The following is a 27580-nucleotide window of genomic DNA, read 5'->3' as shown; positions in this document are numbered from 1 at the left end:
GCGCTCCGCCTCCTGGATCCGCGTTGTCAGCGGCCGGGCCGGAATGATGGACGAAGCGGGCCCGGGGAAGGTTCCGCTGGAGCCGGGCGCCGAGCTGAGGATGAGCCCCGGCTTGGAGGTGAAGCTGGTCTCGCTCTGCCTGCTGCTGGGCCTGACGGCGCTGAGCGGCCTCCTGCCCGTGTGCGTGCTGAGGGGAGCGGCGGCCGGGGCCGGAGGGTCGGGCGCCCCAGGTGAGGCCCGGTGGGGGGGGAAGTGGTCGTTAGTGCTCCCGGCCGGAGGGTCGGGCGCCCCAGGTGAGGCCCGGTGGGGGGGGGAAGTGGTCGTTAGTGCTCCCGGCCGGAGGGTCGGGCGCCCCAGGTGAGGCCCGGTGGGGTTGGGTCGTTGGTGCTCAACGACCTTTGGAGGGGGGGTGCTCACCCCGGGGGGGGGAGGAGGTGCTCACCCCGGAGGGGGGGAGGAGGTGCTCACCCTGGTGGGGGGGTGGAGGGTGATCACTCGGGGTGGGGGTGCTCACCCCAGGGGGGGGTGTGTGGGTGGTGGGTGATCATCTCTGGGGTGTTCACCCCGGGGGGGGGAGAGTGGGTGGGGGTGATCATCTCGGGATGGGATGGGGTGGTGATCATCTCGGGGTGGGATGGGGGTGGTGATCATCTCGGGGTGGGATGGGGGTGGTGATCATCTCGGGGTGGGATGGGGGTGGTGATCATCTCGTGGTGGGATGGGGGTGGTGATCATCTCGTGGTGGGATGGGGGTGGTGATCATCTCGGGGTGGGATGGGGGTGGTGGGTGATCATCTCGGGGTGGGATGGGGGTGGTGGGTGATCATCTCGGGGGGGGGTGGTGGGTGATCATCTCGGGGGGGGGGTGGTGGGTGATCATCTCGGGGGGGGGTGGTGGGTGATCATCTCGGGGGGGGGTGGTGGGTGATCATCTCGGGGGGGGGTGGTGGGTGATCATCTCGGGGTGGGGTGGGGGTGGAGGGTGATCATCCCGGGGTGGGGTGGGGGTGGAGGGTGATCATCTCGGGGTGGGGTGGGGGTGGAGGGTGATCATCTCGGGGTGGGGTGGGGGTGGAGGGTGATCATCTCGGGGTGGGTGGGGGTGGAGGGTGGTCACCTCGGGGCGGGGGCGGAGGGTGGTCACCTCGGGGCGGGGGCGGAGGGTGGTCACCTCGGGGCGGGGGCGGAGGGTGGTCACCTCGGGGCGGGGGCGGAGGGTGGTCACCTCGGGGCGGGGGCGGAGGGTGGTCACCTCGGGGCGGGGCGGAGGGTGGTCACCTCGGGGCGGGGCGGAGGGTGGTCACCTCGGGGCGGGGCGGAGGGTGGTCACCTCGGGGCGGAGGGTGGTCACCTCGGGGCGGGGGCGGAGGGTGGTCACCTCGGGGCGGGGGCGGAGGGTGGTCACCTCGGGGCGGGGGCGGAGGGTGGTCACCTCGGGGCGGGGGCGGAGGGTGGTCACCTCAGGGCGGGGGCGGAGGGTGGTCACCTCAGGGCGGGGGCGGAGGGTGGTCACCTCAGGGCGGGGGCGGAGGGTGGTCACCTCAGGGCGGGGGCGGAGAAATGTGGTTGGGGGTGGTCACCTCGGGGCGGGGGCGGAGAAATGTGGTTGGGGGGTGGTCACCTCGGGGCGGGGGTGGAGAAATGTGGTTGGGGGTGGTCACCTCGGGGTGGTGTGGGGGTGGAGAGATGTGGTTGGTGGGGTGGTCACCTCGGGGTAGGGGAGTGTGGGTGGAGGTTGTCACCGCAGGGTGGGGTTGGTGGGTAGGGGGTGTGTGGGTGGGTGGAGGGGTAGCTAATGACCCCTCTCTGAGGGTGATGCTTTTGGGGATAATTAGATGTCCCCTCCTAGTGAGGGAGGAGTTGATTTTAGCCCCATATAGAGTTGGTGAGGAAGGGGAGTGTACTGTGGTGCCAGAGGGGGATGATGGGGGGGTGGGGTTTAATTGTGGCCCTATAATGATCTGCTGAGGGAGGGAATGTCGACCCTACTTTCCTGGATGAAATGTGGAAGGTAACGGTTCCATTATTGACACATAACACTACATTTCAATTGTAACATGCGAGAAATTCTTTAGCTTGTCCACACTTAGGCAGACAGAGAGTCACCACTTTGTCCAGCGCCCTTCACAGAAACCTACAGCACCTGGTATTCCTCCCTTCCAAGTACTGACCAGGCCTAAGCCTGCTTAGCTTCCAAGATCAGAGAATCCCAGGTGTATTCTGGTGCTGTTGGGGGAGGGAGGGAGGGAAGGGTTAATTGTGCCTCTTCTTGTGATGGTGGGGGTGCTAATGACTGTCCCTGAGTGGGATTAAGCATGCCTCTTCACCAGGCAAGATGTTGGGGGAGGGAATGTGTGTGGTTCATTTGCAGGAACGAAGTAAGGTGGAAGGAATCGAAGTTGCCACATATATCGGAAGAAGAAGTGGGAACTATTTGCTGAGGAGAAAACAGTTCATGTGTCAAAGGGCTCCTGAAACCACTGCCTGTGATTGTGTGCAAAGTTTTTTTTCCCGAAAGTACGTGCATAACACCACATACAACCCTGAAATTCTTTTACTATGAACCAGGCAGAATTACCCAGTTAGCAACGGGTGGGGGGGAGTGAAAATCATGGGATAATTTTTTTCTCTCCCTCTTAGGCAAGTTTTGTCTACACAGCCCATTATCATGGTGCATCTTCCCCAAGCCTCATAATTAACCTTCTGGACCTATTGCTTCAGGCAGGACCACCAGCTATAACCCACGTGATAATGGGCGTCGAAAGAGATAAACCACCGTCTGGAAAGTGGTTATGCTTGCCCTCCGGTCCAAAGGTCTCTCCACCTCTTGCTGGCAGGATGTGCTCACTAGTGCCCTACACTCCATCTGCTCTCTCCTATGCACCGCGACCAATGCCACCCGCCATGAAAGGATGTTCTCTTTCCTGAGGAAATCCAAATCGGGAACAACCATACTGGCGTGGCTCACAGTTCGCGGGCCAGTCCTCCTACAACGCCACATCCGGTACTCAAAGAACGACCCCTCGGATGATTGAGTGACTCTGCTCCATCTGAGAGGCATAGATAGGCTGGACACCCAATGCCTTTCTCCCAGGGCGAGAATAGCAAACACTAGAGGGACATTTGTACAGAAGGGAGGGAAGTTTAGGGGTGACAACAGGGGTAACTTGTTTTTTTACATAGAGAGTTGTGGGATCCTGGAATGCATTGCCAAGGATGGTGGTGGAGGCTGGAACAATGGGGGCATTTAAGAGACTCTTAGACAGGCTCATGGATGGAAGAAAAATAGAGGGTTATGGGGTAGGGAAGGTTTAGTATTTTTGATAGGTATGTATAGGTTGACACAACATTGTGGGCTGAAGGGCCTGTTCTCTGCTGTAGTGTTCTACTCTACCCATGTTAGAGCAGTGGGCTAAAAGTGCACCAGTGCTCCAACTTTCTCAGAAGCCGGAGAAAGTTTGGCCGGTCATCTTGGTGACATCTACAGGTGTGCCATTGAAAGCATCCTGTAAGGGTACATTGCAGATTGGTCTGCGCAGAGGGCTGTCAAGGGATCTCAGGCCATCACACTCCTCTCCCCCTCCATCAACACCTGCTGCCTTGGGAAAAACCATCCTGCGATGGACCAACCTACATTTGTTGCTTTTTTCAAGATTCCTTTATGTTGTTTAATAAAACAAGTGTAATATTACACAAAATTTGCTTTATTCTGTCATGAGGCAGACAGATTTGCTGTCAGCAGAAATTACCAGGGGTCTCTTACAGTCAGAGAAAGAGAAGCAAAAGGGAGTTCCCTGTTTTTCTCTTTCCCCACCCCCCCCTCCCCCCACAGAGACACTGAGTGTCCGTGAAAATCACCTCCAGTGCTCTCGCAGCCACACAGACTTCAATCCAAACCCTAGCTCCAGATCCAAACCTCCAACACGATCAGGAAGCCTTTGGCATTCTTGCATCCCGGTTCCGATACTTGTTACCCACTTCGGCCAGTCTCCAGTAGTCCGCAGCCTGGTATGAGTCCTTTGGCTGCAGTCACCAGCAGCCTGCGTGGATTCCTTGCCTCGAGTCACCCTTTCAAATTGCCTTGTAAAATGGGATTAACTGGGCAATTTACTAGATTGAAGACCCAGGTACAGGGCTATTTGAAAGGGCTGAACCGTGCAAGCCCAGTCAAAATCCATCTGGGTCCCAGACCTACCTCGGAGGTAGTCAGAAAACCCAGTCAAACTTACCTGGGTGTCCTCTGCCGATTTGAAAAGGGAAATGGCTCACGTGGTTACTCTGGAACTTTATACAGAAAGAGAACAGGGGATTCCCTGTGGCTGTATGACGTGCCAGTAACCATGTTGTCACAGGGGCGGAGTCCCCTTTAAATTACCGGGTTGGTGACTTGCAGGTAGGTTAGGCAGCTATTTGAAAGGTGCATGAGGCCCACACAACCCAGTAATTCACCCAGGTCCAAGGAGGGCTCCCCAGGAGCTGCAATTTGAAAGCACCTACCATCAGCCCACCCGCCGCCTGTGTTTTCTTCAACTGCAGAGTCCCTCACTGGTCCACTGTCAAGATCACTGCCCTCTCCTCTGCTTCTCCTTAAATGGGGGTGGAGAGGGTGGTCTCCATTTTCTTGTGATGTGTGCCAGTCCTCTCTCTGATCTGGTTCTGGTTCTGGTCCTGAGTCTGGTTCTGGTCCTGAGTCTGGTTCTGGTCCTGAGTCTGGTTCTGGTCCTGAGTCTGGTCCTGAGTCTGGTCCTGGTCCTGAGTCTGGTCCTGGTCCTGAGTCTGGTCCTGGTCCTGAGTCTGGTCCTGGTCCTGAGTCTGGTCCTGGTCCTGAGTCTGGTCCTGGTCCTGAGTCTGGTCCTGGTCCTGAGTCTGGTCCTGGTCCTGAGTCTGGTCCTGGTCCTGAGTCTGGTCCTGGTCCTGAGTCTGGTCCTGGTCCTGGTCCTGAGTCTGGTCCTGAGTCTGGTCCTGGTCCTGAGTCTGGTCCTGGTCCTGAGTCTGGTCCTGGTCCTGAGTCTGGTCCTGGTCATGAGTCTGGTCCTGGTCCTGAGTCTGGTCCTGGTCCTGAGTCTGGTCCTGGTCCTGAGTCTGGTCCTGGTCCTGAGTCTGGTCCTGGTCCTGAGTCTGGTCCTGGTCCTGAGTCTGGTCCTGGTCCTGGTCCTGAGTCTGGTCCTGGTCCTGAGTCTGGTCCTGGTCCTGAGTCTGGTCCTGGTCCTGAGTCTGGTCCTGGTCCTGAGTCTGGTCCTGGTCCTGAGTCTGGTCCTGGTCCTGAGTCTGGTCCTGGTCCTGAGTCTGGTCCTGGTCCTGAGTCTGGTCCTGGTCCTGAGTCTGGTCCTGGTCCTGAGTCTGGTCCTGGTCCTGAGTCTGGTCCTGGTCCTGAGTCTGGTCCTGGTCCTGAGTCTGGTCCTGGTCCTGAGTCTGGTCCTGGTCCTGAGTCTGGTCCTGGTCCTGAGTCTGGTCCTGGTCCTGAGTCTGGTCCTGGTCCTGAATCTGGTCCTGGTCCTGAGTCTGGTCCTGAGTCTGGTCCTGGTCCTGAGTCTGGTCCTGGTCCTGAGTCTGGTCCTGGTCCTGAGTCTGGTCCTGGTCCTGAGTCTGGTCCTGAGTCTGAGTCTGGTCCTGAGTCTGAGTCTGGTCCTGAGTCTGAGTCTGGTCCTGAGTCTGAGTCTGGTCCTGAGTCTGAGTCTGGTCCTGAGTCTGAGTCTGGTCCTGAGTCTGAGTCTGGTCCTGAGTCTGAGTCTGGTCCTGAGTCTGAGTCTGGTCCTGAGTCTGAGTCTGGTCCTGAGTCTGAGTCTGGTCCTGAGTCTGGTCCTGAGTCTGGTCCTGAGTCTGGTCCTGAGTCTGGTCCTGAGTCTGGTCCTGAGTCTGGTCCTGAGTCTGGTCCTGAGTCTGGTCCTGAGTCTGGTCCTGAGTCTGGTCCTGAGTCTGGTCCTGAGTCTGGTCCTGAGTCTGGTCCTGAGTCTGGTCCTGAGTCTGGTCCTGAGTCTGGTCCTGAGTCTGGTCCTGAGTCTGGTCCTGAGTCTGGTCCTGAGTCTGGTCCTGAGTCTGGTCCTGAGTCTGGTCCTGAGTCTGGTCCTGAGTCTGGTCCTGAGTCTGGTCCTGAGTCTGGTCCTGAGTCTGGTCCTGAGTCTGGTCCTGAGTCTGGTCCTGAGTCTGGTCCTGAGTCTGGTCCTGAGTCTGGTCCTGAGTCTGGTCCTGAGTCTGGTCCTGAGTCTGGTCCTGAGTCTGGTCCTGAGTCTGGTCCTGAGTCTGGTCCTGAGTCTGGTCCTGAGTCTGGTCCTGAGTCTGGTCCTGAGTCTGGTCCTGAGTCTGGTCCTGAGTCTGGTCCTGAGTCTGGTCCTGAGTCTGGTCCTGAGTCTGGTCCTGAGTCTGGTCCTGAGTCTGGTCCTGAGTCTGGTCCTGAGTCTGGTCCTGAGTCTGGTCCTGAGTCTGGTCCTGAGTCTGGTCCTGAGTCTGGTCCTGAGTCTGGTCCTGAGTCTGGTCCTGAGTCTGGTCCTGAGTCTGGTCCTGAGTCTGGTCCTGAGTCTGGTCCTGAGTCTGGTCCTGAGTCTGGTCCTGAGTCTGGTCCTGAGTCTGGTCCTGAGTCTGGTCCTGAGTCTGGTCCTGAGTCTGGTCCTGAGTCTGGTCCTGAGTCTGGTCCTGAGTCTGGTCCTGAGTCTGGTCCTGAGTCTGGTCCTGAGTCTGGTCCTGAGTCTGGTCCTGAGTCTGGTCCTGAGTCTGGTCCTGAGTCTGGTCCTGAGTCTGGTCCTGAGTCTGGCCCTGAGTCTGGCCCTGAGTCTGGCCCTGAGTCTGGCCCTGAGTCTGGCCCTGAGTCTGGCCCTGAGTCTGGCCCTGAGTCTGGCCCTGAGTCTGGCCCTGAGTCTGGCCCTGAGTCTGGCCCTGAGTCTGGCCCTGAGTCTGGTCCTGAGTCTGGTCCTGAGTCTGGTCCTGAGTCTGGTCCTGAGTCTGGTCCTGAGTCTGGTCCTGAGTCTGGTCCTGAGTCTGGTCCTGAGTCTGGTCCTGAGTCTGGTCCTGAGTCTGGTCCTGAGTCTGGTCCTGAGTCTGGTCCTGAGTCTGGTCCTGAGTCTGGTCCTGAGTCTGGTCCTGAGTCTGGTCCTGAGTCTGGTCCTGGTCCTGAGTCTGGTCCTGGTCCTGAGTCTGGTCCTGGTCCTGAGTCTGGTCCTGGTCCTGAGTCTGGTCCTGAGTCTGGTCCTGGTCCTGAGTCTGGTCCTGGTCCTGAGTCTGGTCCTGGTCCTGAGTCTGGTCCTGGTCCTGAGTCTGGTCCTGGTCCTGAGTCTGGTCCTGGTCCTGAGTCTGGTCCTGGTCCTGAGTCTGGTCCTGGTCCTGAGTCTGGTCCTGGTCCTGAGTCTGGTCCTGGTCCTGAGTCTGGTCCTGGTCCTGGTCCTGAGTCTGGTCCTGAGTCTGGTCCTGGTCCTGAGTCTGGTCCTGGTCCTGAGTCTGGTCCTGGTCCTGAGTCTGGTCCTGGTCATGAGTCTGGTCCTGGTCCTGAGTCTGGTCCTGGTCCTGAGTCTGGTCCTGGTCCTGAGTCTGGTCCTGGTCCTGAGTCTGGTCCTGGTCCTGAGTCTGGTCCTGGTCCTGGTCCTGAGTCTGGTCCTGGTCCTGAGTCTGGTCCTGGTCCTGAGTCTGGTCCTGGTCCTGAGTCTGGTCCTGGTCCTGAGTCTGGTCCTGGTCCTGAGTCTGGTCCTGGTCCTGAGTCTGGTCCTGGTCCTGAGTCTGGTCCTGGTCCTGAGTCTGGTCCTGGTCCTGAGTCTGGTCCTGGTCCTGAGTCTGGTCCTGGTCCTGAGTCTGGTCCTGGTCCTGAGTCTGGTCCTGGTCCTGAGTCTGGTCCTGGTCCTGAGTCTGGTCCTGGTCCTGAGTCTGGTCCTGGTCCTGAGTCTGGTCCTGGTCCTGAGTCTGGTCCTGGTCCTGAGTCTGGTCCTGGTCCTGAATCTGGTCCTGGTCCTGAGTCTGGTCCTGAGTCTGGTCCTGGTCCTGAGTCTGGTCCTGGTCCTGAGTCTGGTCCTGGTCCTGAGTCTGGTCCTGGTCCTGAGTCTGGTCCTGAGTCTGAGTCTGGTCCTGAGTCTGAGTCTGGTCCTGAGTCTGAGTCTGGTCCTGAGTCTGAGTCTGGTCCTGAGTCTGAGTCTGGTCCTGAGTCTGAGTCTGGTCCTGAGTCTGAGTCTGGTCCTGAGTCTGAGTCTGGTCCTGAGTCTGAGTCTGGTCCTGAGTCTGAGTCTGGTCCTGAGTCTGAGTCTGGTCCTGAGTCTGAGTCTGGTCCTGAGTCTGGTCCTGAGTCTGGTCCTGAGTCTGGTCCTGAGTCTGGTCCTGAGTCTGGTCCTGAGTCTGGTCCTGAGTCTGGTCCTGAGTCTGGTCCTGAGTCTGGTCCTGAGTCTGGTCCTGAGTCTGGTCCTGAGTCTGGTCCTGAGTCTGGTCCTGAGTCTGGTCCTGAGTCTGGTCCTGAGTCTGGTCCTGAGTCTGGTCCTGAGTCTGGTCCTGAGTCTGGTCCTGAGTCTGGTCCTGAGTCTGGTCCTGAGTCTGGTCCTGAGTCTGGTCCTGAGTCTGGTCCTGAGTCTGGTCCTGAGTCTGGTCCTGAGTCTGGTCCTGAGTCTGGTCCTGAGTCTGGTCCTGAGTCTGGTCCTGAGTCTGGTCCTGAGTCTGGTCCTGAGTCTGGTCCTGAGTCTGGTCCTGAGTCTGGTCCTGAGTCTGGTCCTGAGTCTGGTCCTGAGTCTGGTCCTGAGTCTGGTCCTGAGTCTGGTCCTGAGTCTGGTCCTGAGTCTGGTCCTGAGTCTGGTCCTGAGTCTGGTCCTGAGTCTGGTCCTGAGTCTGGTCCTGAGTCTGGTCCTGAGTCTGGTCCTGAGTCTGGTCCTGAGTCTGGTCCTGAGTCTGGTCCTGAGTCTGGTCCTGAGTCTGGTCCTGAGTCTGGTCCTGAGTCTGGTCCTGAGTCTGGTCCTGAGTCTGGTCCTGAGTCTGGTCCTGAGTCTGGTCCTGAGTCTGGTCCTGAGTCTGGTCCTGAGTCTGGTCCTGAGTCTGGTCCTGAGTCTGGTCCTGAGTCTGGTCCTGAGTCTGGTCCTGAGTCTGGTCCTGAGTCTGGTCCTGAGTCTGGTCCTGAGTCTGGTCCTGAGTCTGGTCCTGAGTCTGGTCCTGAGTCTGGTCCTGAGTCTGGTCCTGAGTCTGGTCCTGAGTCTGGTCCTGAGTCTGGTCCTGAGTCTGGTCCTGAGTCTGGTCCTGAGTCTGGTCCTGAGTCTGGTCCTGAGTCTGGTCCTGAGTCTGGTCCTGAGTCTGGTCCTGAGTCTGGTCCTGAGTCTGGTCCTGAGTCTGGTCCTGAGTCTGGTCCTGAGTCTGGTCCTGAGTCTGGTCCTGAGTCTGGTCCTGAGTCTGGTCCTGAGTCTGGTCCTGAGTCTGGCCCTGAGTCTGGCCCTGAGTCTGGCCCTGAGTCTGGCCCTGAGTCTGGCCCTGAGTCTGGCCCTGAGTCTGGCCCTGAGTCTGGCCCTGAGTCTGGCCCTGAGTCTGGCCCTGAGTCTGGCCCTGAGTCTGGCCCTGAGTCTGGCCCTGAGTCTGGCCCTGAGTCTGGCCCTGAGTCTGGCCCTGAGTCTGGCCCTGAGTCTGGTCCTGAGTCTGGTCCTGAGTCTGGTCCTGAGTCTGGTCCTGAGTCTGGTCCTGAGTCTGGTCCTGAGTCTGGTCCTGGTCCTGGTCCTGAGTCTGGTCCTGGTCCTGAGTCTGGTCCTGGTCCTGAGTCTGGTCCTGGTCCTGGTCCTGGTCCTGGTCCTGAGTCTGGTCCTGGTCCTGGTCCTGAGTCCTGGTCCTGGTCCTGGTCCTGAGTCTGGTCCTGGTCCTGGTCCTGAGTCTGGTCCTGGTCCTGGTCCTGAGTCTGGTCCTGGTCCTGGTCCTGAGTCTGGTCCTGGTCCTGGTCCTGAGTCTGGTCCTGGTCCTGGTCCTGAGTCTGGTCCTGGTCCTGGTCCTGAGTCTGGTCCTGGTCCTGGTCCTGAGTCTGGTCCTGGTCCTGGTCCTGAGTCTGGTCCTGGTCCTGGTCCTGAGTCTGGTCCTGGTCCTGGTCCTGAGTCTGGTCCTGGTCTGGTCCTGAGTCTGGTTCTGATCCTGAAGTCTGAAACCCCTTGAGGTCGTTGCTGAGTGCAGGTGCCATCATCTTGGGCCCAAGACCCCACTGTTGCAGGATTTTAAAATAAACCACTGTCAACTGCTTTAACAAGCCATTGAAAGCCTGTATGGAGCTGACAGTAGTAGAACTGGGTGGTTGGACCCTGCGGTCTTCCTGGGCACTTGTATTCCCAAACTGGGCCTTGATGCTACCAGTCGGTACACTTCCCACAGTGCACCTATAGAAGTGTTTTTTTTTAATTTTTTTTTCACACTATAAACCACATTTATCAAGATACATACATTTTCCTTTACAAATATATACAGTGTCGTTTTCTCCCCCCCCCCTCCTCCCCTCCCACCCTCCCTACCTCCCCTCCCATTCATTTAAAGTTCAGAATCTAAGATACATTAAACCCGTCAAACAATGTTGTCACTCATTAAAAATAAACAAGAAATTTCACTGAGTCAGTTCCTTTCATTCTCTTCTCCTTTTGTCATTTTAGGTGGTAGATGTCCCCGGTAGGTTTTCTCTATTATGTTTCATGTATGGCTCCCATATTTGTTCAAATATTGTAATATTATTTCTTAAATTATATGTTATTTTTTCTAATGGAATACATTTATTCATTTCTATATACCATTGTTGTATTCTCAAGTTATCTTCCAATTTCCAGGCTGACATAATACATTTTTTGGCTACAGTTAGGGCTATCCTAACAAATCTTTTTTGTGCACCATCCAAATCAAGTCCAAATTCTTTGTTTTTTATGTTACTTAGGAGGAAGATCTCTGGGTTTTTTTGGTATATTGCTTTTTGTGATTTTATTTAATATCTGGTTTAGATCTTCCCAAAATGTTTTCACTTTCTCACATGTCCATATTGCATGAATTGTTGATCCCATTTCCTTTTTACAACAAAAACATCTGTCAGATACTGTTGGGTCCCATTTATTTAACTTTTGAGGTGTAATATATAGCCTGTGTATCCAGTTATATTGTATCATACGTAACCTCGTATTTATTGTATTTCTCATAGTTCCTGAGCATAACTTCTCCCATGTTTCCTTCTTTATCTTTATGTTTAAATCTTGTTCCCATTTTTGTTTAGTTTTACCATTTGTTTCCTAATTCTCCTTTTCTTGTAGTTTAATATACATGTTTGTTATAAATTTTTTGATTATCATTGTGTCTGTAATCACATATTCAAAATTACTTCCCTCTGGTAACCTCAGACTGCTTCCCAATTTGTCCTTCAAGTAGGATTTCAGTTGGTAGTATGCCAACACTGTATCGTGAGTTATATTATATTTATCCTTCATTTGTTCAAAGGTTAATAATTTATTTCCCGAAAAGCAATTTTCTATTCTTTTGATCCCTTTTTTCTCCCATTCTCTAAAGGAAAGGTTATCTATTGTAAAAGGGATTAGCTGATTTTGCGTCAGTATTAGTTTTGGTAGTTGGTAATTTGTTTTATTCCTTTCTACATGAATCTTCTTCTAAATATTGAGCAGATGATGTAATACTGGAGAATTCCTATGTTGTACCAATTTTTCATCCCATTTATATAATATATGTTCGGGTATCTTCTCCCCTATTTTATCTAGTTCTAATCTAGTCCAATCTGGCTTTTCTCTTGTTTGATAAAAATCTGATAGGTATCTTAATTGTGCAGCTCTATAATAATTTTTAAAGTTTGGCAGTTGTAAGCCTCCTTGTTTATACCATTCTGTTAATTTATCTAGTGCTATCCTTGGTTTCCCCCCTTTCCATAAAAATTTCCTTATTATTTTCTTTAACTCCTTGAATTTCTCTGTCAAGTGTATTGGCAATGCCTGAAATAGGTATTGTATCCTTGGAAAAATGTTCATTTTAATACAGTTTATCCTTCCTATTAGTGTTAGTGGTAAGTCTTTCCAATGCTCTAAGTCATCTGTAATTTTTTCATTAGTGGATAATAATTGAGTTTATATAGATGGCCGAGGTTTTTATTTATTTGTATACCTAGGTATCGCATTGCTTGCATTTGCCATCTGAATGGTGATTCTTTCTTAAATTTTGAGAAATCCACATTATTCATTGGCATTGCTTCACTTTTATTTGTGTTAATCTTGTATCCCGACACTTCTCCATATTCCTTCAATTTCTTATGTAATTCTTTTATTGATATTTCTGGTTCTGTTAAGTATACTATAACGTCATCTGCAAATAAACTGATTTTATATTCCTTGTCTTTTATTTTTATCCCTTTTATTTTATTTTCTGTTCTTATCAGTTCTGCTAGTGGTTCTTTTGCTAACGCGAACAATAAGGGCAATAGTGGGCATCCCTGCCTTGTTGATCTGCTTAAGTTAAATTGTTTTGATATGCTTAAGTTAAATTGTTTTGATATATATCCATTTACTGTCACTTTCGCCAATGGCCCCTTATATAATGCTTTAATCAAATTAATATATTTCTCTGGTAAGCTGAATTTTTGTAGTACTTTGAATAAATAATTCCATTCTACTCTGTCAAAGGCCTTTTTTTTTTTTTTTTTTTTTTTTTTTTTTTAAATTTTTTATTTTTCACACCATAAATCACAATAGCCATGATATACACTTTTTCTTTTCCACACATTTACAGTGACTTTTTCTCCCTCCCCCCTCCCTCCTCCCAAGCCACCCCCCCATCCCTCCCCCCTCTCATCCATTTTAGTTATACAATCTAGGTTGCATTAATTCAGTTAGACAATGTTGTCATTCAACAAAAATACACCAGAAATTCTACTGAGTCCATTTTTTTCTTCTCTTCTCCTTCCATCAACTTAGGTAATGTTTGTTCCCGGTAGGTTTTCGCTATTGTATTTAATGTAAGGCTCCCATACTTGTTCGAATATTTCAATATTATTTCTTAAACTATATGTTATTTTTTCTAATGGAATACATTTATTCATTTCTATATACCATTGTTGTATTTTCAAATTATCTTCCAATTTCCAGGTTGACATAATACATTTTTTTGCTACAGCTAGGGCTATCTTAACAAATCTTTTTTGTGCATCCTCCAAGTCAATTCCAAATTCTTTATTTTTTATGTTACTTAGGAGAAAGATCTCTGGATTCTTTGGTATATTGTTTTCTGTTATTTTATTTAATATCTGATTGAGATCATCCCAAAATTTTTCTACTCTCTCACATGTCCAGATTGCATGAATTGTTGTTCCCCTTTCTTTTTTACATCGAAAACATCTATCAGATACTGTTGGGTCCCATTTATTTAACTTTTGCGGTGTAATGTATAGTCTGTGTAACCAATTATATTGTATCATACGCAGCCTCGTATTTATTGTATTTCTCATCGTTCCAGAGCATAACTTCTCCCATGTTTCCTTTTTTATCTTTATATTTAAATCTTGTTCCCATTTTTGTTTAGTTTTACCATTTGTTTCCTCATTTTCCTTTTCTTGCAGTTTAATATACATATTTTTTATAAATCTTTTGATTAACATTGTATCTGTAATCACATATTCAAGGTTACTTCCCTCTGGTAAACTCAAGTTGCTTCCTAATTTATCTTTCAAGTAGGATCTCAGTTGGTAATATGCCAGCGCTGTATCTCCCGTTATATTGTACTTATCTCTCATTTGTTCAAAGGATAAGAATCTACTTCCTGAAAAACAATTTTCTATTCTTTTAATCCCTTTTTTTTCCCATTTTCTAAAGGCAAGGTTGTCTATTGTAAAAGGGAGTAGCTTAAGCTTATTTTGCGTCAATATTAGTTTTGGTATTTGGTAATTTATTTTATTTCTTTCTACATGTATCTTCTTCCATATATTGAGGAGATGGTGTACTACTGGAGAAGTTCTATGTTGTACCAATTTTTCGTCCCATTTATATAATATGTGTTCAGGTATCTTTTCCCCTATTTTATCTAATTCTAGTCTCGTCCAGTCTGGTTTTTCCCTTGTTTGATAAAAATCTGATAGGTACCTTAATTGTGCGGCTCTATAATAATTTTTGAAGTTTGGCAATTGTAAGCCTCCTTGTTTATACCATTCTGTTAATTTGTCTAGTGCTATCCTCGGTTTCCCCCCTCTCCATAAAAATCTCCTTATTATTTTCTTTAACTCTTTGAAGAATTTTTCTGTCAGTTGTATTGGCAATGCCTGAAATAAGTATAGTATCCTTGGAAAAATGTTCATTTTAATACAGTTTATCCTTCCTATCAGTGTTAGTGGTAGCTCTTTCCAATGCTCTAAATCGTCCTGTAGTTTTTTCATTAGTGGATTGTAATTGAGTTTATATAATTGGCCTAGATTTTTGTTTATTTGCACACCTAGGTATCTTATTGCCTGCGTTTGCCATCTGAATGGGGATTCCTCCTTAAATTTTGAGAAATCCGCGTTATTCATAGGCATTGCTTCACTTTTATTTACGTTCATCTTGTATCCCGACACTTCTCCATATTCCTTCAATTTCTTATATAGTTCTTTTATTGATAGTTCTGGTTCTGTTAAGTACACTATCACATCATCCGCAAACAGACTGATTTTGTATTCCCTGTCTTTTATTTTTATTCCTTTTATATTATTATCTCTTCTTATCGATTCTGCTAGTGGTTCTATAGCTAGCGCAAACAATAATGGTGATAGTGGGCATCCCTGCCGCGTTGACCTGCTTAAGTTAAATTGCTTTGATACATGTCCATTTACTGTCACTTTCGCTAACGGTCCCTTATATAATGCTTTAATCCAATTAATATACTTCTCCGGTAAACTGAATTTTTGCAATACTTTGAACAAGTAATTCCATTCTACTCTGTCGAAGGCCTTCTCTGCGTCTAAAGCAACTGCTACTGCCGGTGCTTTATTTCCTTCTACTGCATGAATTAAGTTAATAAATTTACAAATATTGTCTGTTGTGCGTCTTTTTTTGATAAATCCAGTTTGGTCTAAATTTACCATTTTCGGTACCTGTTCTGCTAATCTGTTCGCTAATAGTTTAGCTATTATCTTATAATCTGTGTTTAGCAAAGATATTGGTCTATATGACGCTGGTGAGAGTGGATCTTTCCCTTGTTTTAGTATCACTGTAATTATTGCTGTTTTACATGAATCTGGTAAGTTTTGTGTCTCATCAATCTGGTTGATTACATCCAGGAGGGGCGGTATTATTAGGTCTTTAAATGTTTTGTAGAATTCTATTGGGAGTCCATCCTCTCCTGGTGTCTTATTATTTGGTAAATTTTTTATTATCTCTTGTATTTCTACTGTTCCAAATGGTTCTGTTAATTTATTTTGTTCCTCTATTTGTAGTTTTGGTAGTTCAATTTTAGTCAAAAATTCATCTATTTTCCCTTCTTTCCCTTCGTTTTCGGTTCGGTATAATTGTTCATAGAATTCTCTGAAGTTTTCCTTAATTTCTTTTGGATTATATGTAATTTGTTTGTCTTTTTTCCTTGTTGCCAATACCGTTTTCTTAGTTTGCTCTGTCTTAAGCTGCCATGCTAGGATTTTGTGTGTTTTTTCCCCTAGTTCATAATATTTCTGTTTTGTCTTCATTATATTCTTCTCCACCTTATATGTTTGTAATGTTTCATATTTTATTTTTTTATCCGCCAATTCTCTTCTTTTGGTTGTATCTTCCTTTATTGCTAATTTTTTTTCTATGTTTATTATTTCCCTTTCCAACTGCTCTGTTTCCTGATTATAGTCCTTCTTCATCTTGGTTGCATAACTTATTATTTGCCCTCTAATGAATGCTTTCATTGCGTCCCATAGTATAAACTTATCTTCCACTGATTCCGTATTTACTTCAAAGTACATTTTTAATTGTTTTTCAATAAATTCTCTAAAATCCTGTCTTTTAAGTAGCATGGGGTTTAATCTCCATCTATACATTCTTGGAGGGATGTCTTCTAGCTCTATTGCCAATAACAGGGGTGAGTGGTCCGATAATAGTCTAGCTTTATATTCCGTTTTCCTAACTCTCCCTTGTATGTGGGCTGATAACAGGAATAGGTCTATCCTTGAGTATGTTTTATGTCTAGTCGAGTAGTATGAGTATTCCTTTTCTTTTGGGTTTTGTTTCCTCCATATGTCCACAAGTTTCATTTCTTGCATTGATTTAATTATAAATTTGGTTACTTTGTTCTTCCTGTTAATTTTTTTCCCCGTTTTATCCATATTTGGATCCAAATTCAGATTGAAATCCCCTCCTATTAGTATGTTCCCTTGCGTATTAGCTACCTTCAAAAAGATATCTTGCATAAACTTTTGATCTTCTTCGTTAGGTGAATATATATTAAGTAGATTCCAAAGCTCTGAATATATCTGACATTTTATCATAACATATCTCCCTGCTGGATCTATTATTTCCTCTTCTATTTTAAATGGCACATTTTTGCTAATTAATATAGCCACTCCTCTTGCTTTTGAATTATACGATGCTGCTGTTACATGTCCTACCCAATCTCTCTTTAATTTCTTGTGCTCCATTTCAGTTAAATGTGTTTCTTGGACAAATGCTATATCTATTTTTTCCTTTTTCAGTAAATTTAGTAGTTTCTTCCTTTTAATTTGGTTATGTATTCCATTAATATTTAGAGTCATATAGTTCAGCGTAGCCATTTTATATTTTGTTTATCTTCTCTTTCCGTTTTTCCATCATTACCTTTCCTCCTTTTCCATTTCTGTTTTCTTATTTTCAACTCTTTACCAGACAACATTCCTACAACATCTAACATTTTCCTTATTCTCCTATTTCTATCTTCTTTATCCCCAATCTCCCCTTCCCCTCCTGAGTTGCCCTTTATCCCTTGTCGGACAACCACATCTCCCCTCTCCATTTGGATTTGCGAATCCACTCGCAAGCGTCAACTGATTTTGCAGTGTGTCAAAGGCCTTCTCTGCGTCTAAATCAACTGCTACTGTTGGAGCTTTATTTCCTTCTTCTGCATGAATTAAGTTAATAAATTTACAAATATTGTCTGTTGTTCGTCTTTTTTTTAATAAATCCAGTTTGGTCTAAATTTACTATTTTTGGTACATAGTCGGCTAATCTGTTTGCTAATAGTTTAGCTATTATCTTATAATCTGTGTTAAATAAGCACCTATAGAAGTTTGATAGAATATCTGATGGTAGATTCCTTGGAAAGTAGCAGTGTTGGTGTGTCTTCTTTGTTGTCAGGATGCACTAAAACCAGGAAAGGTCTGATGTGGACTCCCAGGAATACACAGGTTCAAACACTCTCCACCCCCCTATCATCAGTGTGGACGGATTCATGTTCCCTCCACCTCTCCTTCTCAAAATCCTTGGGCTTGATGAAGTTGAGAGTGAGGCTGTTGTTCTGGCACTACCCAAATAGGTTCTCCATCTCTACCCTGTATTCTGACTCATCGTTTCCCCAGTTATCTGGCCAACAACTGTGATGTCGTCAACGAATTTGAGCTGAACTTGGGTGCGCAGTCACGAGTGTACAGGGCGTTGAGCAGTGGACTGAGCACATGGGGTACCCCTGTGTTGTTGGTCAGCGTGGAGATGATGACATGGCTGATCCGCACACATTGGGGTCTGCTGATTAGGACATCCTATCTAGTTCCAAAGGGACGGACAAAGTTCCAGACCCTTTAGTTTGTGTTTTGGTGGTGTGATGATGTTTGAGGTGGTGGAGGGGAGAGGGGAGGGGTCTGTGACCATGGCAATGGACCCGTGAGGGACTCAGTGGCTGAAGGACCCACACAGGCTGCAGGCCAGGTGACCCGACGGGCTGTTGGAGACTGGCTCATGGGAACCAGGTACTGGAGCTGGGATTCAAGAGGGGGCTGAGGGCAAGAAGGGATTCCGAATGGTTGAAGGGTTCCTGATCGTTTTGGAGGTTTGGATCTGGAGCTTGGGTTGCCTATGGATTGAACAGGAGTCTGTGGCTGCAGAGGCTGCGAGAGCACTGAAGGTGAATACACAGACATTTAGTGACTGAAGGAACTCTCTTTTGCTTCTCTTGTACTGTAAAGGCTGATGGGTGATACTAACAATGACTCTTTGTTTGCCTTACAGCAAGCAAAAGGCAATTTTGTGTAATGTTACATGTTCTGTACTATTGAATGACAATAAAGGAATCTTGAAAACTTGGAATGCCAAGCTATGGTCAGCAAACAACAGCCCAAAGTAAATTTTCCTGTTATGTGACAGAAGATTCTCATTCTCTTCTTGCAGGTCAACGTCGTGCTCTTAGCCTGCTCAGTTGCTTGGCTGGGGGGGTGTTCCTGGCCACCTGCCTTCTCGATTTGCTCCCAGACTACTTGGCAGACATGGCTGTAGTGCTGGACAAGATGAAGATAGCAGTGAGTATCCCTACTCCTCTTCCAGCCCTCTTCCATCCCTCAAATACATCTCTCTTCCTCCTCCTCTGCTGCCTTTCATTGAGCCTGCTGACACCTCTCCCTCTCCCTCCCTCTTTGAGGAAGAGTTCCATTGTCTTGGGCAAAGCAAAGGGAATTTGGTGTCTTGCTGCAAACATGTGACCCCCTCCCCCTCATTTTGAAACAGTAGTCCCTAGTTTGAGAATTTTCCACTAGCATCTTAGAACATAAAACATTACAGTACAGACCCTTTGGCCCTCAATGTTGTGCTGACTTGTCTATTTCTACCAAAATCGACTAAACCCTTCCTCTATTTTTATGTTCATCTACGTGCCTGTCTTCCTCTCCACATCAGCCCCATTCAAATTTCTTCCACTCTTCTAAACTCCAGAAGCCACGAACATGTTCTCTCCATCCTTTCCGGATAAGCGAGCCTGCCTATTCAAAGAATTAGTTGCTAGTTGTCCCTGAACTGCTTCTATTGCATTAAACCCACTTCTTTAACTATGGACTCAATGTTGTAAACACATGGATAGAAGCAATCCCCTTGCAATAAACAATTTTAGAACATTACAGTGCAGTACGGGCCCTCAGCCCACTGTGTTGTTGTGACCTATGGAATTGGTCTTACCTGCATATAAATCTTTGGTGGATGATACTCTGGTATCCAAAGATCTATAATTTCTTGTTAATAAGATAAATGGGATCTTTTTTAAAATTCTTCCCAAAATGGTCCATTTTATATTTTACCACCTCCCAATTGTGTTCGTTTACTGTCAGATACACCAAGGAACAATGAGAGTTTGTTTTGTGAGCCATCCATCTAGTCAACCTATTGCATAGTACAGGAGAGCAGCACGATTAGCGCGATGTTTTTACAGTGCCAACGACCTGGGTTCAAATCCTGCACTGTCTGTTCTCCCTGTGTCTGTGTGGATTTTCCCCAGATGCTTCGGAATCCCCCCCACCCTTCAAAAACGTCCTGTTCTCACAGAGGTGGTGGTGGGGGCTGACAGGTTCTTGCTGGGGCAGGGGAGCCAACTGGCTCTCACTGGGGTGGGGGGCTGACTGGTTCTCTTCGGGGCGAGTGAGTGTGTCACTCCAGAGAAGTCCCAGAGCCTTCCCACCACCGACAAGGGTGAAGCAGGCGGAATGTTCTCCAACCCCCCCCACCCCTTCACCCCTAGGCTGAGAGACCACTCCTGAGAGGCTCAGTACCTTCAGGAAAAGGGAGCTTGCCTCACCCCTACCTCCAGCAGTCAATGAACATCCTTCATCCAAACCCTGAGCACTGGTATGGGGGTGAGGGTGAACTTCTGGAAGGTGCCAGGTCAGGTTGTTACTGGGAGCTGCCACAGAGGCAGTTGGTCCCTGCACTGAGAGGGGGATGGGAGTGAATGACAGTGAGGTGCTGCGGTAGGGGAGAGTGGTGAGGGGTGGGGTTCAGGGGTGCTACTGGGAGCAGCCGGGGGAGCGTGTTTTCCCCTGCACTGATGGAGAGGGTGGGGGTGAGTTACAGCGAGGTGCCATGGGAATGGAGAGGGGTGGGAGTGAGTTGGTGGGAGCTGCTGGGAGAGAGGGATGTGTTTGGGGGTGTTACTGAGAGCAGACAGGAGACAGTTGGCCCCTGCATTGAGGGGGTGGGGGTGGAGATGTTAGGGGAGGTGTTGGTGGAGAGGAGGGTGTTAAGATGTGGGGTTCAGGGGTATTACTAGGAGTGACCAGCGGGAGATTTGGCCCCTTCACTGATGGGGTGGGGGTGAATTGTTGTGGGTTGGGGGTGTTACTGGGAGCAGATGGGGGAGAGAGTTGTCCCCTGCACTGAGGGGATGGGGATGTGATGGGGGGCAAGGAGAGTGTGGTTGGGGAGTTGACCCCTGCCCCAGCGGGAAGGCAGATCTAACCGCTGTCGCAAGGGCCATACAGTTGCAGAAAGATCAGCGCTGAATCGTGTCCCTGCAGGAAATTGCCTTTGGCTTGTGGCTGCCTGTAACTGCACAGGAAATTGGTGTTGGCAACTGGAATCTGTTGTTACTGGCAGCACTTGCCAAAGCCCTGGTGTAACGGCACATTTGGTCTGGGCCCATTTCATCATCCGATTTAAAAGAAAACTTTGGGCCTTCCAGAACCAGTTCCTCGTGTCATTATGCTGCACAGCACAGGAACTGGCCCTCCAGCCACCGAGTCTTTGCTAATCACTAAACTATGCCACTTGGCACTGGAGCTGAAACCTCCTGTACTTAGCCATTCACATGCTTGTTGCATGCTGTGAGACTCTGTCTCCAGCACCTTTATCAGGCTGTGTGTTCAGATTCCAGTCCCACACTCCATTCTCCTCCATTCTCCCCTGCAGTTAAATGTGACCCCTTGTTTTAGACCCCCTAACCACAGGGGAAGAAATCAAAAGGTCTTTTACCATCTACCCTCACCCCCCTTTCATAATTTTATTTACTTTGATCAAGGAAGGTGCTTTCACAGCGCTGTTGGACAGGGAGATGGACCCAGCCATGTCAAAGGGACATTTGAGATCTCCCACTGAATTTGAACTTGAATGGGTATTTCACTGGAAAAAGCCCATTGCCTTGCCCAGCACTTTGTTGGCTTTTGAAAATTTAATGTAGAGTCAGCACGGTAACGAGGCCCTTACAGCCCACAAGCCCACGCCATCCAAGTACATCTATGCGACTAATTAACCTACTCACCCCATCCATCTTTGGAATGTGGGAAGAAACTGGAGTGCCCAGGTTCTATTCCCTGCAAGATGGTTTTGTACTTTCCTCCAATCCTTGCAATATTTGACTGTCATTTCATGGACTTGATACATTTTTAAAAAAAATCTGTTTATTTGTAAATATTGACCCTCCTGGATATCACGCAAAACAAAATGTTCCTCGATATGGTTTTAATTTTTTTTGTCATAGAACAGTTAATACATTGAGAAGATGTAGGAGCAAAATTAGAAAATTCAGCCCATCGAGTCTGTTCCACCATTCAAATTATGGCTGATCCATTTTCCTCCAAGCCACCTTCTTCAGTTTTCTTACTACTGGAGAACCTATCACTGTAAATCCACCCAATCACCTGGCCTCCACAGCCATCTGTGGCAACGAATTCCACAGATACACCACGCTCTGGCTTGAAATTTCTCCTTGTCACTATCCCAAAGGGGTATCCTTTTATTTTGAGAATGTGCTCTCATGACCTAGACACTCCCATTCCTTTTTTAAATATGTGATTTAAGTTTGAGCAGAGCAGAAGTGAAAGTGAGTGAGTTGACAGAGAATTCCTTGTCCATTTGGTAATGTGATCAAAGGCACAGAGTGAAGCTCCCTCTGCACTGTCCCATCTCACACTCCCAGGGTCAGACAGAGTGAAGCTCCCTCTGCACCGTCCAATCACACACTCCCAGGGTCAGACACAGAGTGAAGCTCCCTCTGCACCATCCCATCACATACTGCCAGGGTCAGACAGAGTGAAGCTCACTCTGCACCGTCCCATCACACACTCCCAGGGTCAGACAGAGTGAAGCTACCTCCGCACTGTCCCATCTCACACTCCCAGGGTCAGACAGAGTGAAGCTCCCTCTGCACAGTCCCATCACACACTCCCAGGGTCAGACACAGAGTGAAGCTCCCTCCACACCGTCCCATCACACACTCCCAGGGTCAGACAGAGTGAAGCTCCCTCCGCACCGTCCCATCACACACTCCCAGGGTCAGAGAGAGTGAAGCTCCCACTGCACCATCCCATCACACACTCCCAGGGTCAGACAGAGTGAAGCTCCCTCCGCACCGTCCCATCACACACTCCCAGGGTCAGACAGAGTGAAGCTCCCTCCGCACCGTCCCATCACACACTCCCAGGGTCAGACACAGAGTGAAGCTCCCTCCGCACCGTCCCATCACACACTCCCAGGGTCAGACACAGAGTGAAGCTCCTTCCGCACCATCCCATCACACACTGCCAGGGTCAGACAGAGAGTGAAGATCCCTCTGCACCATCCCATCACACACTCCCTGGGTCAGACAGAGAGTGAAGCTCCCTCCGCACCGTCCCATCACACACTCCCGGGGTCAGACACAGAGTGAAGCTCCTTCCACACCATCCCATCACACACTCCCGGGGTCAGACACAGAGTGAAGCTCACTCAACACCACCCCATCACACACTCCCAGGGTCAGACACAGAGTGAAGCTCCCTTCGCACCGTCCCATCACACACTCCCAGGGTCAGACAGAGTGAAGATCCCTCTGCACCGTCCCATCACACACTCCCAGGGTCAGACAGAGTGAAGCTCCCTCTACACAATCCCATCACACACTCCTAGGGTCAGACACAGAGTGGAGCTCCCTCTGCACCGTCCCATCACACACTCCCAGGGTCAGACAGAGTGAAGCTCCCTCTACACAATCCCATCACACACTCCTAGGGTCAGACACAGAGTGAAGCTCCCTCTGCACCATCCCATCACACACTCTCAGGGTCAGACAGAGTGAAGCTACCTCCGCACTGTCCCATCTCACACTCCCAGGGTCAGACAGAGTGAAGCTCCCTCTGCACAGTCCCATCACACACTCCCAGGGTCAGACACAGAGTGAAGCTCCCTCCACACCGTCCCATCACACACTCCCAGGGTCAGACAGAGTGAAGCTCCCTCCGCACCGTCCCATCACACACTCCCAGGGTCAGAGAGAGTGAAGCTCCCACTGCACCATCCCATCACACACTCCCAGGGTCAGACAGAGTGAAGCTACCTCCGCACCGTCCCATCACACACTCCCAGGGTCAGACAGAGTGAAGCTCCCTCCGCACCGTCCCATCACACACTCCCAGGGTCAGACACAGAGTGAAGCTCCCTCCGCACCGTCCCATCACACACTCCCAGGGTCAGACACAGAGTGAAGCTCCTTCCGCACCATCCCATCACACACTGCCAGGGTCAGACAGAGAATGAAGATCCCTCTGCACCATCCCATCACACACTCCCTGGGTCAGACAGGGAGTGAAGCTCCCTCCGCACCGTCCCATCACACACTCCCGGGGTCAGACACAGAGTGAAGCTCCTTCCACACCATCCCATCACACACTCCCGGGGTCAGACACAGAGTGAAGCTCACTCCACACCACCCCATCACACACTCCCAGGGTCAGACACAGAGTGAAGCTCCCTCCGCACCGTCCCATCACACACTCCCATGGTCAGACAGAGTGAAGCTCCCTCCGCACCGTCCTATCACACACTCCCGTGGTCAGACAGAGTGAAGCTCCCTCTGCACCGTCCCATCACACACTCCCAGGGTCAGATACAGAGTGAAGCTCCCTCTGCACCATCCCATCACACACTCCCGGGGTCAGACACAGAGTGAAGCTCCCTCTGCACCGTCCCATCTCACACTCCCGGGGTCAGACGCAAAGTGAAGCTCCCTCTGCACCGTCCCATCACACACTCCCGGGGTCAGACACAGAGTGAAGCTCCCTCCGCACTGTCCCATCACACACTCCCGGTGTCATACACAGATTGAAGCTCCCTCCGCACCGTCCCATCACACACTCCCGGGGTCAGACAGAGTGAAGCTCCCTCCGCACCGTCCCATCACACACTCCCGAGGTCAGACACAGAGTGAAGCTCCCTCCACACCGACCCATCACACTCCCAGGGTCAGACAGAGTGATGCTCCCTTCTCACTGTCCCATCACACACTCCCAGGGTCAGACAGAGTGAAGCTCCCTCCACACCGTCCCATCACACACTCCCAGGGTCAGACACAGAGTGAAGCTCCCTCCGCACCGTCCCATCACACACTCCCATGGTCAGACAGAGTGAAGCTCCCTCCTCACCATCCCATCACACATTCCCAGGGTCAGACACGGAGTGAAGCTCCCTCCGCACAGTCTCATCACACACTCCCAAGGTCAGATACAGAATGAAGGTCCCTCTGCACTGTCCCATCACACACTCCCAGAGTCAGATACAGAGTGAAGCTCCCTCTGCACCATCCCATCACACACTCCCAGGGTCAGACACAGAGTAAAGCTCTCTCCGCAGCATTCCATCGCACACTCCTTGCATCAGACACAGAGAGAAGTTCCCTCCACACTGTCCCATCACACACTCCCAGGTCAGACTCAAAAACCCGCTCTGCCCTGTTTGTCAAGGAATTTTTAACCCCGTGTGGACATGGACCCCAGCCTCCTGATGAAGAGATGCTGCATGCTGGAACTGCTCTGCCAACGTGCCGTTTCCTCTCGAGTTACTGCCCGAGAGGCTGTTGAATGTTGCTGCTGACCCCACCTTGTTTCTCCCTGTCACCCCCTCGCAGCTGGAGTTCCCCCTGCCCGAATTCATCGTTGCCATGGGCTTCTTCCTGGTGTTGATCATGGAGCAGATCACCCTGGCCTGCCAGGACCAGGCTGGCACTGGTGAGGAGAGCCGTGCCCTGTTGGGCCGTCCTTTGGGCTCCGATCTTGGCGAGGACTCACCCCTCCACCTGCATGTGGACCTGAATTCCCACTCAGCCATCCGCTGTGCTGTCCTGGTGCTCTCCCTCTCCCTGCATTCGGTGTTCGAAGGGATGGCACTGGGCCTACAGGAGACCAGTGCCCGGGTGGTCGAAATCTGCGTGGCCCTGTCCCTCCACAAGTGCGTGGTGGCCTTCAGCCTGTCGTTGAAGTTAGTGCAGAGTCGGCTGAGGCGGAAGGTGGTGATAGCCTGCGCCCTTGCCTTTGCTATCACCTCGCCGCTGGGCATAGGGCTGGGCATTGTCCTGACTGAGGACTCCAGTCACCAGTTGGCCTGCACTGTGCTCGAAGGCATGACCACTGGCACCTTCATCTACATCACCTTCATGGAGATCCTTCCCCACGAGCTCAACTCATCCTACCAGCGCATCTGCAAGGCCATCATGCTCATCCTGGGCTTCTCCCTCGTCACTGGGGTCCTCTTCATTAAGGTCTGAGGTGGGGTAGGGGGAGGTGAACAGCGCTGAGAGCGGGTCCTGTCTCCGTCGAGGTTTCCCGACCTGAAACCCCCACCTGCTGAGTTCCCCCAGTGGATTGTTTGTTGCTGTGCCATCCCCAAGCTGTCCTGCGTCTCTGCAAGGCATGGGTTCCAGGGTCCACAGACTGTTCTGCATCTCCGTGGTGTGAGTTCCACTGTCCCCTGGCTGTCCTGCATCTCTGCGGGGCGTGGCCTCCAGCATTTCTCTGCTCCTTCTGCCTTCACCCTGAAACCCTAGTGTTCCTGCTCTACCTTCCTGGGATCCTGTCAGTTCCTGTATCCCTATCCCAATCCCACGCCAGAGGGGATGAGAGTGGAGGGGCTCCTCTCTACCTCAGTGGCCCACTTCAATCTTTGGAGGACCTGGGCCTTTAGGGAGGTAAATGAGGGGTCTGTCAATGCAGGAACAGACCATAATGGAGCTCAGCAGGTCAGGCACCATCCCTGGCACACTTGAGACCCCTTCAGGGGTGTGGGTGGGTGGAGGGGAAAGGGGAGGCACAGAGGCAAATGGCCCTGACTTCCTCCATTTCCCAGCCCCTTCTCTTCCTCTTTTCTCAGCTCTCTGCCCCCTCCCTCATCCCCTCTCCTTTCACTCCCCCCTCTCCACCTGCATCCAACTGCCATCCTGTGCCCCCTTTCCCAGTACTTGAAGGCAGCAGCCTAGGTCTGAATTGCCAACTGCCCTGTTGCTTGACCTGCTCCAGCTTGCCCCTTGTTATCTGCTCCCCGCTCTTGGGACAGTCTCTTGCCCAACTCAAGTCACTCTGAAAACTCCCCCAACCCGAGGGAGCCTCTCCCAAGTCCCACTTTGCTTTCTGAAACCCTGGTTTCTCTTGAAATTTCCCATTGTTGGAGCCATGCGTGGCCAGGTTTGAGAGATGTCAGGTGGCAGAGCCACCTGATTCCCTGATCAGAGACAGCATTCCCTCTTCCACTGGTTCAGAACAACGGCCTCCCCCCAAGAGCCCCAGGGCTGAGCTGAGCTTTGGTAGGACTGGGGTTTCCAGCAGGGACTGGGAGTTCCCCTTACACCTAACCTGGAAACCCTGATGACTGGCCCCAGTGGTTGCCCAGGCCTGATGGTGTGCTCCCAGTTACTGGAGACCTGGGTTCCCCTCCTGATGGTTCTTGGCACCAAAGCACTTGCCAGAAGCTGCAAATCTCAGTGGGGCTCCCAACACTTTTTATTTTCCTCCCCCCATCCCCCCCAGTGCTCCCCTGCAAGCCCCTTAGTTCCTCCTGCTCCCCCCGCCATGCAACTACTCCCACATGCCACTCCTCCTCCAGTGAGCATGCCTCTCTCTCCCCATCGCCTGCTTCCCTTTCTTGTCTCTCTGACCCACTGCGCATTCCTCCCTACAAACATTATGGTCATATAAACATCAGGGATCACCTCCCACACTAAGTCACTCTGAACTGGTTGAACCAGCTGAGCCCACAGCAGTTGCTGGTGTGTATCTGGGGATTGCCCCCAGGCCAGTGATCACTGGGACTGAATCGATGCAAAATCAAACCCTTCCCCACCCCTGGAGTGAATTGAGCTAATTTAAGGAGCAATGTCGACACATACGACCCTGGGGTTAGAGAGGGGAAATCAGCCTAGGACCCTGCTCTTCATCACTGCCCAGTTTCCCCGGAGTTAGAGAGAGGGGGCATCAGCCAGGGCTCTGCTCCCCGACATGGCCCAGTGACCTCCGGGTTAGAGAGAGGAGGAATCACCCAGGATCCCTGCCCCCCGTCACTGCCCAGTGACCCCAGGGTTGGGGGGGGGGGAAGAATGTAGTTGTTAAGATTTTGTTAATCAACTCATTCTCTGTTCCAACTATGTTCAAACATGAATTTCATTCTATCCAACACTTATTAATATACCCTTTTCCCTCGTTTAAATTTTTAAATTGTATTTTTATCATCACATAAAACTAATATTTAAAACAGATTTTTCTCTTGGATTTGCCATTTTCTCAGTGCAAATGTATTATAGGTGTTAACTGGTTTTGGTAATGATTTGACAGATAATTTTTGTATAAATGTGACACTATTTTGTGTAGTTTTGAGATGAAATAAAAAATATTTTAAAAAGCAGTGATTCTATTTTGGAACTCCAGTTGCATTGGAATATCTGAATAAGGTGCACATTTGCTGTATCCAAAGAAAAAATTAAATTCCTTTTCATGAGA

General features: G+C 50.0%; 1 protein-coding gene across 1 annotated transcript; it reads left to right on the top strand.

Moving 5' to 3' along the window:
• slc39a1 (solute carrier family 39 member 1) lies at positions 1-27580 on the top strand. The gene is made up of 3 exons (XM_069940585.1): positions 1-230; positions 18258-18385; positions 24724-27580. Exons 1-3 carry the CDS (start codon positions 44-46, stop codon positions 25357-25359), a joined length of 951 nt encoding a protein of 316 aa, XP_069796686.1. The 5' UTR covers positions 1-43; the 3' UTR covers positions 25360-27580.

The sequence above is a fragment of the Narcine bancroftii genome, chromosome 5 (genome assembly GCF_036971445.1).
Source record: "Narcine bancroftii isolate sNarBan1 chromosome 5, sNarBan1.hap1, whole genome shotgun sequence".
NCBI classification, from domain to species: domain Eukaryota; kingdom Metazoa; phylum Chordata; class Chondrichthyes; order Torpediniformes; family Narcinidae; genus Narcine; species Narcine bancroftii.
This window is presented reverse-complemented; position numbering and strand designations above follow the sequence as displayed.